Source organism: Spodoptera frugiperda, chromosome 1 (genome assembly GCF_023101765.2).
Source record: "Spodoptera frugiperda isolate SF20-4 chromosome 1, AGI-APGP_CSIRO_Sfru_2.0, whole genome shotgun sequence".
Classification (NCBI taxonomy): Eukaryota; Metazoa; Arthropoda; class Insecta; order Lepidoptera; family Noctuidae; genus Spodoptera; species Spodoptera frugiperda.
In genome coordinates this window covers 3,788,858-3,803,084 of record NC_064212.1, presented here as the reverse complement: position 1 = coordinate 3,803,084, position 14,227 = coordinate 3,788,858, and the positions used below count along the sequence as shown (strand labels likewise).

The window sequence follows — 14,227 nt, the reverse complement described above, 5'->3', positions numbered from 1 at the left end:
ACATTTAAAACTATTCTCTGCGTTTGTAATGCCAGTATCAATAATCCATAGGTACCTACATGATTATAGATCACAATAAATTAATGTAAGTAAGTACATGCCTATAGTGAACCATAAAAACATCACAGTAGGAACATTTACAATGAAACTTATAAAAACTTGAAGTGATCGCTGTAATTTCAACATGCAACCTGAGAAAACTAAACATAAAATAAAATCTTTGTGTCAGTTGTGACGCATAAACGACTGCTGATTTGACATCATCACCATCATTTTAGAATTCAAAATTTTGCGTCAACATGAAGGCAAGATCAAATAATAGTTTGGCGAATGCATGAATTCAATGAATTACATAGTAGGTCATAACAACTTACGACTTTTATCTCGCAACGAGGGTAAGATCAAATCATATGAATCTTGCCGAGACGTCAGGGCATGGAGTCATGACGTACAGAAACGCGACTGTTACCTCAGGGAATGGATAAAGTGTGACATGCCGACTTGCTTATTGCCTACATGCACTTTAGCCAAATTTTTAAAAGCAATGACGTATAGATGTCGAGGCAAAGTAAGTATTCACTAACTAAATGTAACATAAAATTAATGCGTCTACTAAGGTGCCTTATTACTATTTTAGGCTACGCCCCGTTGCCACCCAGACTGCAAATCAAAAGTGGTACTGGAAAGTATTTGCAACTCTTGCCATGCAATCAAGGAATGTTTAAAAGATGAAGAGGAGTTTGATAAGTACTTCGATGATGTAAGTGCAATAAACCGTAAGATACGAACTTCAATAAAATTCATTCAATTTATTTTAAAACATGTTTTCAGGAGGATTTTGAAACGAGCCATTGGCCATGTGAACGATGTTTGGAAGCCCTCAAAAGCATAAAAATGTTTTGGAAAATAATTGTCGAAAAAATATTAAATATTACCCTTCCAAAAAACGACGATAAAGTCCCTCCAGAATGTTGCTTCACCGATAGTGTGCAGTCTGTGGCCAAAGCTTGGCAAACTGATATGCTACAACAAGCAATGTATGTGAAAAATTACTCACCATGCTATCTTCCACTTCCTTGCTGGAAGAAAAGAGTAAAACCAGAAGTTGCTCCGTGTAATCTTAGACCCTGCGGATACGATGACCTCCACACTCGCAGCTGTGTTAGAGTTTTAAGTAAGCCAGATTGCAGGACTTACAAATGTTATAAACATAAATCCACTGATACTAATTGTTTATCAAATCCCATGGTGTGTAGATCTAAAAAAACATGTCCAGCACCTTGTTGTCAAAAACCAGTAAATAAGTACTGCGCAGCCAAAGTAAGGTTGGTAAATATAGGATGTGAATGCAATAAAGAAAACGAAGAAATAATTGCATATAAAACGAATTTAGACTTTTTACAAGAGAAGACTAGCTGTCAAAGAAAGGAAATTGAAAGACTGAAACGAGAAAATAGCTCACTAAAGATTGAGCTACAGAATGTGTACAAAAATTCCTCATGGAAATCATCATTCCAGCCATCTTCAAAATGTTCAAGTAATCATAATACTATGTGTGCATTATTACCAAAACCGTTTGAATGTTACGCTGAAGAAAATGCAAATACAAACCAAGTTAATTCAGAAATGATTATTACTATGAAAAATTGCAAGAATGAGGTAAGTATTTCCATATGAAATGAAATCCATGCAATTTTTGTATGTTAGAAACATTTTTTTGCTAAATTTTTCGTTTACTGTACAGGCATTTAGACATATTTCCCTGTTGCAAGTTCTACATAAAACTAATGATCCTGTTATACAAGACCAAAATACGGATTGCGCATGTGGTAAAAGGAAGGAAGATCCTATTGAACTGTTGACCAAAGGTAGGATATTAATAGCAAATTGATAAAATTGTATACATATACTCGTAATAATGATGCTTTGTTCTATTGTTGCTAATTTTATATTGGTTTTTCAATATTTACAGTTCAAAACACTGTCGGTGCTATAGTAAAACGAGAAATGGACACAATAATAAATAAGAAAAAACAATGTGGAATGAGATCGGATATAGATGCTACTTTCCATAAATTGAATACCAGTAGATCTGCACCTTCATGTTCAACATTATCAGTGTGCAGTAATGACTCACATCACGTAAGATTTTTCGATCACTCGGTGTTAAACCATCGGCGCCTTTACGTTGTTTTACGCCGGTCTTCTGTATGGCGCTCGAGCTAACCAATTCATGTTGAAGCATGCAGCCCTCCCACACTTAAATTTATAAATACTTTATTCATTTTTCAGGTCTGGACAAAAGGCAGAAATGAAAATGCGAGAGATGGTGATGACGATAAAAATTGTATTTGTATGTATGTATGCCATAAGTCCCCTAATAAAAAGTGTTAGTTTGTGGTTTGGTTTTTAAATTGCGACATTATATTAAGGACCCTGTCGTAGATTAGTTCTGTTGCGTTTATTGCGAAAACGAAGTCTAGATGGTTGAATTTTGCAAGCGGTACTCGGAAAGTTCCAACGACGGATGGAACTTTTGCAGCTAACTTTTTAACGTCTTTCGGTGTTGATAGCCAATCGTTGTCAGCATAATGCAGAAATATTGGAGATTTTATAGCTCCTAAGTCGTAAGCTGGCGGTTTGAAAGTCCCATAAATCCGTTTGTTGGTGAGCCAGCCATGGTCAAATTGTACGAATTTGTCTGATTTGTACAGTTGACCAAAATGTATGAGTTGTCTCGTCGATGCTCCTGCTGGCGTGTGGCCCATTACTACGGGTAGCATCGTCTGTAAGAATATAAATTAAATCAATACGCACTTTTATTTAAAGGTATAAAAATAACGCAGGAACATAGTCACTCCTGTATTTATAGAGTCTACTGTTTACTGTACAACAGACAATACTTACGGTATTTAATTGATCTGCGTTAAATCCACAAATAAGGAATAAAAGGTTTGTACAAATAGATTGTGTTATGGCTTCCTCTAGACACAAAGTTTGTCCTGCTAACTCATTTATCTTCCCATTTGGTAGGATCTCATTAGTTCCTAGTATTTTAAATATGAGCTGAAATATAACATTTAGCTTTAATATTTTATAGGCATCTTTTCATAATAGTAATATGCGATCTGCAGTGTTAGTTACCCTTTTTAACCAAATTCATAAAATAAAAGGAGATTCTCAGTTTGACTTAGATGTTTGAGTAAGTAGTCAACTCGGACCACATACCTACGGCCCATTTGGGACGAGTAGCAGAAAATAAAATAAAATAATATTTTTAGTGGTCAACTCGTCCCACGTCTTGGGACAATGGGCCGTAGGTATGTGGTCCGAATTGACTACTTACTCGTATGATTGTTCTCGATTATCTCACGAATGCCTGAACCGACTTTGATGCGTTTTTCAGAAAATTGTTAGTACATGTAGGAACAGGTTTTATTATTAACCGACTACAAAAAAGGAGTTTGAGCCGGGTTTTTCACAAAAGTAGTTGTTATATTCCATAACCTGATTTTTATAAAACTTTACTTGACTTACCTCTAGAGAATTTGTGAAAGGGGCAATAGCTTTGATCAGAGGACTCTTAATATTTCCTATATATGCTACGGGTGCTAAGGCTTGCATCGCGGCAACTTTTTCATTATATTCAGGCCTTGTAGACATAAGAACCCAGAATACTGTAGTGCCTTGAGAGAAACCAATGTACTGGATCTTAGGAACTTTAGTTTCTTTGAGCACATAGTCTATCATTGCTGGAAGGTCATAGTATCCTATTTCATGCCAACTGAACTTCCAAAACGCAGAGGATGTAGGTTTTAGAGACGTGTGCCTTCGAGAATAGGTGTTTCCTCGGGCGTTACCCATCCATACGTCATAGCCTGCGTCTGCTAAAATATATGCTGAAACAAAAAAATAATAATAGGTACAATAAGAGGAGAAGGACTGGCAGGTATTTCAAGACGTTATTTTGTTTTGTTACTAAAATAAAAATGTTCATACCAAGACCACGACCAGGAGTCATGAGCACCCATTCTGCAGAGGAGGACAACAGACCGTGCTGAAGCAATACCACCGGGGCATTCTCTTTACTACTTGGTATCCGATGCATCTCCAGTATATACTTGTCTTCTGTATACACCCGATGAATTTCGCAGTTGTACCCATATTTCCGTATCAGGGAGAACTACGGAGGAAACAATGAGTCAGCGCAAATAAAGACCAGACTTTTGTCTAGAGCTGCCAAATTGCTGTGAAAGTTTATTGAACGTGAGTCACTCTATAAATATCACACCCCTATGAGTCAAATACTAACTTTTGCTTTAAAAGTATATTTTTGTTGTTTGAGGACTTGAATAAGGGCTTTTGTCATTAGGACACCGTGGCGTGGTCACAAACCAATCACGTATCCGTGTTGTGTTCAGAACCTAGCGAGAGACACATTAACAGATACTATATAGGTTGATTTGGTCGCTTACTATTACTTGCTTGCACAATCAAAATTAACCTGCACCGTGCAAGATACACATCATTTAACTGCAGATATTTTGTTGGTTGCACGGCTGGTTGTGCGATCATGGTGTCCTAATAAAACAGGGTCATTATTAAATAGGAAGAAGAGACCAATTAGGGTGCAAGACATTTAAAAAATTAAACGAAGAATAGAATGCCTTTTGATTGAAAATAAGATGATATCGAAAATAAGATAGAGATTAACTTACCGTGTCCAAACGTGCATCGTCTAGTATGTCATTAGAGGTATATTTCGAAAAAGGACTATACAACTCATTGTATTCAACTGCATGAATTATTTCACAAAACAAAACTAAAGCCAATGAAAACACAAGTTTTGGTGAAGAAAACATATTTTTTAAAGTATTTCGTAACGTGAACTAATTTTATCAGAATCTAATTTATAGTAAGTGAGGAGCCATCAAATGTTATTGATAGACTGTCGAGTAAAGTAAAGACAATAGTTTCATAAGGACTAGATTATTTGATTAGCCCAGATAAGCCCATTTTCAGGGCAATGCTCGTATATTGTTTGGTGACCTACTTACTAATTATTTCCTTAAGTCTTCGAAGAAACAAATATGATTTTATCGGCAATTCAAATATTGGATTAGTGTTGTTGATTTTGTTTAACTACTGTTTATAGTTAACTTGTTATGGTTGTGATTGCTTTTAAAACTAATACAAATAGTTATAAATATACCTGGAATTGTGGTAGGTATATATTATTAGACAATAGGTTCATCCCCTATTGTAAGATTTTTATTGGCCACTCGTGACACCAGATTCTTTACACTACGAGTGCGTTGCTAGTTTTTAAAGGGGAGTTAGTTTGCGGCGCCAATTAACCTGATTCACGCGACAAAATATAACAGTAAGTATTCTATGTGACACTTATTAAGTTAATAACGATTGTTTAATTCCTCTAATCGTAAATAGGTAGGTTTGTCTATAACTACCTAAATCACCATCACTCGATCATCAGCTGTTTGAATTTTGAAAGTAGTAACGTAGAGGTAAGTATGTACTTTTATACTATAAATACATAGATAGGTTTTCGATAAACGGATTAAATATTTTGAAATGCATTTAAGATTAATAAGTACTTATTTATTTTATTAACTGTCTAGTCTAACAGCTGGGGATCAAGGGCAAAGATAATCAGGTACTTATTGATAAAGTTAGTTCTTACACCATGAGCTTATCACGTAACAGTTAATAAAATAATCGTAAGTAGTAGGAATTAATGATTTCGTCATAGTTAATGCGAGTTATAGAGCGAGATCCCAGAGCTGTCAGACATATCTTATTTTTACAAGCATTTAACCTTCGGCTTACAGTAGTCTTGTATATACTTTTTAATGCCTTAATGTTTGTAAAGCTTGCCGAGTGACACCTGCGCAGGTACCAGGTGAGAAAGGTAACTAAAAATTAGACTCACTTAACTTAAATTTTTATGTCTGATTTTTATATATGTTTTGTAGAATATTACCCTGAAATCATATTTAAAAAATCAGACATTTTCCATGGACCAAAACTTTAATCAGACGCTTTAAAGCTCTAAAAAATAGTGCGCCTTACAAAATTGTAATAGCAATATATGTGAGGTTGGAGAGAAATATCTTTTCGGCAAAGCAGTAGCACATTTGTAACATTCACGATGGTAATCACGTTCGTGCAAATTATCTGGTAAAACTATGATGATTTGTACTACTGTTTTGCATTACAGGGGCACCATATATTGCTATTACAATTTTGTAAGGCGCACTATTTTTTAGAGCTTTAAGCCGTCTGATAAAAGTTTTGGTCCATGGAAAGTGTCTGATTTTTTTAATATGATTTCAAAGTAATTATATTCTACAAAACATATATAAAAATCAGACATAAAAATTTACGTTAAGTGAGTCTAATTTTTAGTTACCTTTCTCACCTGGTACCTGCGCAGGTGTCACTCGGCAAGCTTTACAAACATTAAGGCATTAAAAAGTACATACAAGACTACTGTAAGCCGAAGGTTAAATGCTTGTAAAAATAAGATATGTCTGACAGCTCTGGGATCTCGGACCATTAGATATGCAGTGCATCTATGTAACGGGTGTCCCAATAAGAACGCAAGATTTAAATTTGGCGGCATTCGAAGTATCATTGTTTGACATTTGAACACGTGTTATTTTTTGTTAGTATAAGGTACGAGGTTAATAAAAATGGAGCGCTACACGACTAAAAATGAGCCAGGTCAAGCGCAAACAGTCAATCATGGTGTTCGGTATCGTAAAATGATAACCAGTCTTTTCGTACCTCGAATTGAAGAAATAGATTTGGAGGGCATGTGGTTTCAACAAGATGGCACCACATGTCATACAACCAGAGAAACAATTGAATTGCTGCATCAGTCATGTCCCGGTCGTGTTATTTCACGTTTTGGAGACCAGAATTGGCCGCCTAGATCATGTGATTTATCACCATTAGACTTTTTCCTTGGGCTTTCTTAAAGTCGATGGTTTATGCGAATAAGCCGACGACGACTCAAGCCTTAAAAAGTAAATTGGACGCTGTATTAATGAAATACCGCAGCATTTATGCAAAACGGTCATTGAAAATTTCATTGAAAGATCACGTAAGTATGTTTCAGCAAACCAGCGGCAGCCATCTGCCCGATGTATTGTTCCATAGATAACCTCATCCTCTCTACTTTACGATATTATAAAGCTTTCACGATTTTTTAAAAAATATCTGCGTTTTATTTAAAATTTAAATCTTGCGTTCTTGTTGGGACACCCTTTATAAAATGTTAAATGAGCCTACGTGAATAAGTACCTAAGTAAGTACATGCTCGCCCTCTATTAATTCGGTAGGTCCTACTGTTCTACAGCACGTGGGAGTATGGGAATCATTCAATCATTATATTATCTGCCAAGAAATTACTTATTGTTACCTTACAGAGTAGGTACAGGCAGTGCAGCTGAGCCAGTATTGGAGCATTACCCAAAACTGGTTCAACGTATATACAACGTGTAACAAAATACCCATATACATCAAGAAGCACTGAAGAATACAGGTTTAATAGAATCTCTACACAAAGTTTCAGCCTAAAATTCGTTTAAAAAAAAAATTGGCACCAAATTCTTGGTGTCGTATGATTCTTGATTTTAAATCATACAAACGTGTCACAACACTACAGGGGTCGAGACATTTCTTCCGTAAATCTGATCGCCTAGTACCTATCTACCTAATTTTGATTCGCGCGGCGACGGTGCGTGCGTAGGTACATTAGACGCTTTGTTTGCCTAGTACCTGTATGCTAAAATTTGCCTTGTAAATATTAAAATGAAAAATTTATTTAACTTACATTTTTAAAGATGTGGTTCGATGTGACTACCGTGATAGTGAATACACAACACACTTTTGCTTGCTTGTAAAACAAATCTCAATCACAATCACAACAATATCAAACACCTTCTGAATGCTACATAAAAATCTTCTCTCTTACAAACACTGTTACAATACCAACGAAAGATAATTCAACTCCACGTTAAAGAAATTGATAATATTTTTTCGTAAAAACTAAAATTCTAATATTTTTCCGAAATATTGAGATGACTGAAACGTTCATGATGACAATATTATGTCAACACTGACAACTAGGGCTGGCGATCTGAGATCTTCTTCCCGCGAACCAAAAAGGTTGATACCTATTTTAAATCGGTTCACATTATTATTGAATCGGTTATGTAAATTAGATTAGGAATGATATTTCTATGTACAATACTGTAAAGAAATGTATTAAATAGTAGCCAATTAAAATACAACATGTGTGTTTTGTCTATTAATTTAATCAAATACGTATTTTAGAAATAAACGTCGAATTTAACTACATACTCTTATTAGCCCTGAAAGAGTTAACAACTTAGCCTTAGTTTACAAGTAACTAATGTAGTTACAAATAATATTTGATTTTTACAGTGTCCTTTTAACTATTATGAAAATATCGAACCAAGAACGATTAATCGTATTTTCTTTAAATCGGTTTCTTTCGGAGCGAGTCCCCCATCCTCATTGACAATTCCTATGTACAGAGAGAGAGACATCCAAAGAGAGTAGCCAACAGACGATGACAACATTTCCATCTCTCTCACATAATACACTCAAGCAACGCGTGCGACTGGAAAACAAGATTGTATCGTATTTAATATGAAATTAGGGATCTGTGAGTGCGCAACCGTTTTTCAATTTATGTAATGACAATTCTCGTTTCTTATGGATTCCTAGTACTTCTGCATGTTTTTCTCATTAAGACTAAGCTAATTTGCTGAGTTTTTTTTTAATTCTGTCAATCTCTCTAAACGCCTCCAAATAAAAATGTACATTAAAAGTTTATTCAAGAACAGAACCCACTGGGAGTTTTTTGTACTAGGACACACATAACTTGCATAGAATTGATATTTAGGGTTCATTTGAACACAATATTATGATATGAAACCCTTTTTCGTAACGTGTTCAATGTATGTAATAACAATTCTCGTTTCTTATGGGTTCCTGGTACTTTTGCATGTTTTCTCATTAAGACTAGGTAAGGTAGGTAAGAGTAGGAGGTACCCACAACAGAGAGATAGGAGACAGAGATTGACAGAAGTTCACGAAAAGCTCAGCAAGTTAGTTTAGTCTTAATGAGAAAAACATGCAAAGGTAGATTACATCATTCATTTGTTTGAGACCATTCTTATCCAAGTAAAACAAAGAAAAAAATGGTATCTCTTTGTATCACTTAAAGACCAGATAGGTACCTAATTATTTCATATCCCTACGGATACACTTGTCTATGTACTTAGCGTAATTTAAAATTGGTGCGGGTCGCACGATTCGCATGCTAGCGTGTCTGTTTAGAAAAAAATATTAAGCAGCGCGCTAATGGACACGTATGCGGCCGACGAGATTTTCTTTTACAAATGTCCGGTGCTTGTACTTGCTCGAGGTTTTGACTTAGTTTGTCTACAAACATATTCTTTGCTTTTTATGAAAACCTTCCTTCTTAAAACTATTTTTAAGAAGAAAAAAAAATGTTACGAAAATAAATATCCGGAACCCTTTTTTCTTTATTCGAAGAAATACCAGGAGTAAGGGTTTTGATTTTATTTAAGTACATTGAGTGCACTTGCACTGACACCGATCAGCTGATTTCTTGCAAGTGATGTAATGATTTCATTTCCAAATGTAGGATTTCATGTATCTTATGTATTGGAAAAATTCATAACTTCGTTCCATGAAAACATGACTTTAAAAAACCCTTCCCGTATAGTTTGTTATGTTATCTAGAAGCCGTGCACTTCATGTGTATACCCCCTTTTTGTTACACGTTGTATATGTAGGTATTAAGTTCTCTCTCCTATTATAATACTACATAATTATACTTAAATACTTTAAGAAATATTGAAGTTGTAGGTTTTTGTAGGTAGGTAAGAAGTAACAGGCACTCACATTTACCTAAGCAGCAGATATTTAAGATGAGACTTATTTCCACTTCCACGTTGCAGAAATTATGATGATTTTATAACAATACCTCGAACTTTTCCGTCAATGGGGTCATCTTAGGGGTAGATAACTCAAACTTTTGCAAAACTAAATGAAATTGAAAAAACTTTTTCGAATGGCAGAATGTTTACCGCCATTTTGTATTATTTTTATTTTATTCATGGAAGGACGTTCGGCTATTAGTCTTTTAGCACGAGATTTTAATACTTAAGATTTTTTGATAATTAATATAAAAAAATATATAATTTTAAATACTATGATAAATATGAATTTAATATTTTAAGATTGAATATCGTAATTTTTTTTTAGTTTATGTCTAGTTTGTTACTCTGTGGTCTGTTAAGGCAGTCTGTGCCCTGTGCTGTGGTATTGTTTTCTGTCAATCAAGCTGATTTGCGTCGTTTGTCGTTTCGTATCATTTTATTATTTATTTTGCTTTGTTAGAATACTATAATCCAATTTCCTTATGTTAACTTAGTGACATATTATGGCGAATCAAGAAATAAGTTTGAAATGGAACGGGTATCAGAGCAACATTTTGTTCAACGTAAAAGAATTATTCAAAGACGAGTGCTTGTCGGATGTTACTTTGGTCTCAGAGGGTCATAGTTTTAAGGCTCATAAAGTAATATTGTCAGCGAATAGTTCAGTTTTTAGGACAATATTTCAGGTAAGTTAGTTAAGTGTTGGTTGATTGCCTTTACATGGTTGTCCAACGCAGTTTTAGTCTCATACACCCACACGTTTTTTTCGTAGCAAAACCCCCACAAGGATCCAATTATAGTGCTTCATGACATCAGTACGGCCTCTCTGCGCACGCTGCTGACGTTTATGTACAATGGGGAGGTGAATGTAACTGAGGAATTCCTGCCAATTCTCTTGAAGACCGCAGAAACATTGAGAATCTGTGGTCTGTCTACTGGCAGTGAGGCTTCACACGAAGAGGATGTAAGTTGGCGTTTTGTCAGCTACCTATATGTATTTAAAAAATAGCTAAATTTGTTTATTGCTAATTACCAAAATTATGTAAACTGTTAAGACGAAAATTGTTATTCTTACAAGAATATTTAAGTGATGTAGTTTATAAATGTAATATTTATACATTACAGAAAACTCCTGGGGGTACTGTGCCAAAAAAACGTAAGAAAAGCGAACATGAGGACAACACCAGTAAATGTAAAAAGTGTGTGTCGCAGGGCAAACAAGAAGCTGCAACAAATGTAAGGATGATAATCTATACTATTATATGATTTATATAATTTATTAAGCTGAAGAGTTTGTTTATTTGAATGGGCTAGTCTTAGAAACTATTGGTTCAATTAAATCTTTTTCTGTTAGATTGTTTGTGGATAGTCTATTTGTTGAGGCCGAGCAGTAGGCAAAACCATGCAGGAGTACCTGGTTAAATTCACATTATTCCTTCTTTCTCCTAGTCTTATCCTAATTAGTTCATAGAGTTGTTGCTGAGTTGGAACCAAATTGGGAAGCATGTCCATATAAAACAGTTACAGAAAGCCAAAGAGAAATAATTGTGATTCTATATACCTAATGACAATGACTGTATGACGATAAGGATTTGTCCAAAAATAATTTACTTAGAACTATAATTTTCTATTATCATTACAGAATGTAGTGCCAAAGTTAGAACCAGTGGAATCGCCATTAACGGATTGTTCAGGAGACAATACTAATGATACGGATATAGCTGTGCTCGATGATGTTGTTGAGAAGAAGCAAAATGTAAGTATCTATTTGAAAATAGTTGAGATATGCTAACAACATAATAATGATATTGCTAAAACAAAGTTCCACAAAGCATATGTGTCTATTATGATCATAACATTTTTATAAAAAGAGTACCACCTTCTATTTTACTTGCCGCCTCAATTTTTTTACGTCCCTAAAACCTTCTAATTCTAAAAAATACTATGTTGATGTAAGAGAGATTATTTGTAGGATACTTTGTGATGTGTAAATACATAGTATTATTTTATTTTATTTAAACCTATCAATAACAAAAACAAGCATTGAAAGTAAGAAAATATATTTAGAGGAAAACAAAGTTAGTTATAAATGCTAAAATTAGGTTGAATACCACTCAATATATTTTTTGCTTATTAATGTTGAATAGTTTCCTGATTGTGTGTGTAATATTTATTTTCAGAAAACAGCATCTCAGTCAAAGAAGAGAAAGCGGGACTCGGATAACAATAATAAATGTAAAAAATGTGTGCCAGTTGATTCGGAAACCGTACACAAGATTAGCTCTGATAGTGGAAAACAATCTGTAAGTAAAATCATTTCATTTGTTTCTATGTAGTTTTAAAATAAATGTACTTTCTAGTATTATTTAGACACCGGACAAATATTTAAGGAATTAATTGTGACGAAACCTGGGCTTCTAATTTCTAATCAATTATATTATGTTTCAAATTGCTAACCCGCATTGAGCAAGTGTGGTGATTAATGCTCAAACCTCTGAGTTAGAAGAGGCCTTTGGTCAGCAGTATCCAGTACTTATAAACTGTTGATGTGTATGTGTGATGAGTTCCACAACTAGGTGTGAGACTATTGGCACTATTCTAAGCAATATAAACAGTAATATATACCCTTCACCCTTAGTTTGCCTGTAAAAGGTAGTTTCATATTACAATCTAACATTTTAAATTAAAGTTTTATTATAAATGAGTATCAAATCTCTTACAGAATATCGTACTGAAAATTGAACCAGTGGAATCGCTTTTAACGGAATATTCCGGAGACAACACAAATGATACGGACATAGCTTTACTAGAAGATTCAACGGAGAAGAAACTTACCGTAGAAAACTGTCTTAATAAGAAAATACATAATGTGAGTGACCGAATTGATAAAAGCGAAGTGAGTAGTACGCAGCCATGTTTGAATGAGAAACTAAATAACGGAGATGCATCGGAAGAAATTATTGAGATTGATAAGGAAGTTGAAACCGTACTGCAGAGTGGAACAAGAATTGAGTCGCTCAGTATAAAAACTGAGAATCTGAATTTGGTGTCTACTGATTGTAAAGGTAATTTTTGTGCTGTTTAATAAATAAAGTGCTCTTTTGCGAGTGTTGTCGTTCAGTGGTAATTTTGTAGTTAGCTTACTAATACTGTGTTGTATGCTTGTGCGACTTTGCTTGGGTTCTGTCCCTTGACTCTCTCTGTAAATATTCCAGTGTTTTCTTTAATGTAACCTGACGTCCGAGAGTTGTATTTACCTGTATTTCTGTTTATTTTTTTATTTAACAACACAATGACATTATATTTTCTATTATGGAGAATTTTTGTCATAACTTCTATATTTTGAATTTCAGATCCATCATTCCCTTGCCCGTTTTGTCCTCGAGTCTACAACAGTTGGGGCTACCGACGGAGACATGTCAAGTCCAGGCATGTCACTAACAGGTTAGTTTATTTTTTTCTATTTACTTTACCTAACATCACGCCCTTTAATTAACTTACGGGTTAGCACAGACACATGCACAAAAGACCCCTATTTTTGTCAGTTATGTCATTTCAGATTCAATGTTATTTGGAATTTGAGAAACACATCAACTTCACTTGCCCGTTTTGTCCCCGAGTCTACAACAGTTGGGGCTACCGACGGCACGTACATGTATACAATGTACACCCATGTTCACCATTTGTGTTATAAGTCCCATGTTTGAGCCTATTGCCATATCCTGGACACAATCACGACCCTTTACCGATTAATTTACGCAAATCCGAAAAAAGCACAGACACATGCACAAAAGACCCCTATTTTTATCAGTTATGTCATTTCTGACTCAATGTTATTTGGAAATCTGAAAAAATCTAACCTTTATTCGACCCGTCGCGTCGTAGAATTTATGCCACCAACGAGGCAGTCTATATTAAAAATGCTAATAATTTCAATTCCAGGCTCTCATGCAAATGGTGTATATCAGTGCTGCCATCTACAGGGGCATGGTACACCCACGCGACTCGCACCCATGGAGTGCCACACGAGGAGGCACGGAACTCCTTGGTTGTGATGGTGGAAGCCCACGCTGTACTGACTCTCAACGAACCAAATGTCACACAGTTACTCGTTTGAAGAAAGAAAAGGTAAAAGAAAAAGATTTGAAGGTGGAGGTATGGATTTCCAGATTTATTTGGAAATTTCAAAGGAAAATCTATTGAAA

General features: G+C 34.9%; 3 protein-coding genes across 4 annotated transcripts; 2 read left to right on the top strand and 1 right to left on the bottom strand.

The window, feature by feature from the left end:
• The first annotated feature begins 117 nt into the window (after positions 1-117).
• Positions 118-2,400, top strand: LOC118273709 (uncharacterized). The gene is made up of 6 exons (XM_035590806.2): positions 118-568; positions 638-760; positions 832-1,659; positions 1,745-1,868; positions 1,973-2,142; positions 2,293-2,400. Exons 1-6 carry the CDS (start codon positions 335-337, stop codon positions 2,392-2,394), a joined length of 1,581 nt encoding a protein of 526 aa, XP_035446699.1. The 5' UTR covers positions 118-334; the 3' UTR covers positions 2,395-2,400.
• LOC118273710 (lipase 3) lies at positions 2,328-10,128 on the bottom strand. 2 transcript variants are annotated; one of them, XM_035590808.2, is made up of 5 exons: positions 9,985-10,128; positions 4,000-4,183; positions 3,538-3,899; positions 2,908-3,066; positions 2,328-2,786 (listed from the first exon to the last, which is right to left on the bottom strand). In XM_035590808.2, exons 2-5 carry the CDS (start codon positions 4,106-4,108, stop codon positions 2,391-2,393), a joined length of 1,026 nt encoding a protein of 341 aa, XP_035446701.1. In that variant the 5' UTR covers positions 4,109-4,183; positions 9,985-10,128; the 3' UTR covers positions 2,328-2,390. The 2 variants fall into 2 exon arrangements, with proteins under 2 accessions (XP_035446701.1, XP_035446700.2); XM_035590807.2 differs by lacking the exon at positions 9,985-10,128 and adding an exon at positions 4,719-4,997.
• A 270-nt stretch (positions 10,129-10,398) lies between these two features.
• Positions 10,399-14,227, top strand: LOC118273227 (protein tramtrack, beta isoform). Its single transcript, XM_035590087.2, has 8 exons — positions 10,399-10,708; positions 10,795-10,986; positions 11,148-11,258; positions 11,665-11,778; positions 12,203-12,325; positions 12,745-13,087; positions 13,376-13,466; positions 13,965-14,227. Exons 1-8 carry the CDS (start codon positions 10,526-10,528, stop codon positions 14,137-14,139), a joined length of 1,332 nt encoding a protein of 443 aa, XP_035445980.2. The 5' UTR covers positions 10,399-10,525; the 3' UTR covers positions 14,140-14,227.

What these genes read in the sequence shown, in the direction of transcription:
- LOC118273709 (XM_035590806.2), top strand. Translation starts at nt 335, where the DNA reads ATGAATTCAATGAATTACATAGTAGGTCATAACAACTTACGACTTTTA. An exon ending in TTGATAAGTACTTCGATGAT is followed by an intron (nt 761 to 831) that starts GTAAGTGCAATA and finishes ACATGTTTTCAG; the next exon opens with GAGGATTTTGAAACGAGCCA. An exon ending in TATTGAACTGTTGACCAAAG is followed by an intron (nt 1,869 to 1,972) that starts GTAGGATATTAA and finishes CAATATTTACAG; the next exon opens with TTCAAAACACTGTCGGTGCT.
- LOC118273227 (XM_035590087.2), top strand. Translation starts at nt 10,526, where the DNA reads ATGGCGAATCAAGAAATAAGTTTGAAATGGAACGGGTATCAGAGCAAC. An exon ending in TTGTTGAGAAGAAGCAAAAT is followed by an intron (nt 11,779 to 12,202) that starts GTAAGTATCTAT and finishes ATTTATTTTCAG; the next exon opens with AAAACAGCATCTCAGTCAAA. An exon ending in GGTGTCTACTGATTGTAAAG is followed by an intron (nt 13,088 to 13,375) that starts GTAATTTTTGTG and finishes TTTGAATTTCAG; the next exon opens with ATCCATCATTCCCTTGCCCG.
- LOC118273710 (XM_035590807.2), bottom strand. Translation starts at nt 4,862, where the DNA reads ATGTTTTCTTCACCAAAACTTGTGTTTTCATTGGCTTTAGTTTTGTTT. An exon ending in CTTTCACAAATTCTCTAGAG is followed by an intron (nt 3,067 to 3,537) that starts GTAAGTCAAGTA and finishes GTTATATTTCAG; the next exon opens with CTCATATTTAAAATACTAGG. An exon ending in ACGCAGATCAATTAAATACC is followed by an intron (nt 2,787 to 2,907) that starts GTAAGTATTGTC and finishes ATATTCTTACAG; the next exon opens with ACGATGCTACCCGTAGTAAT.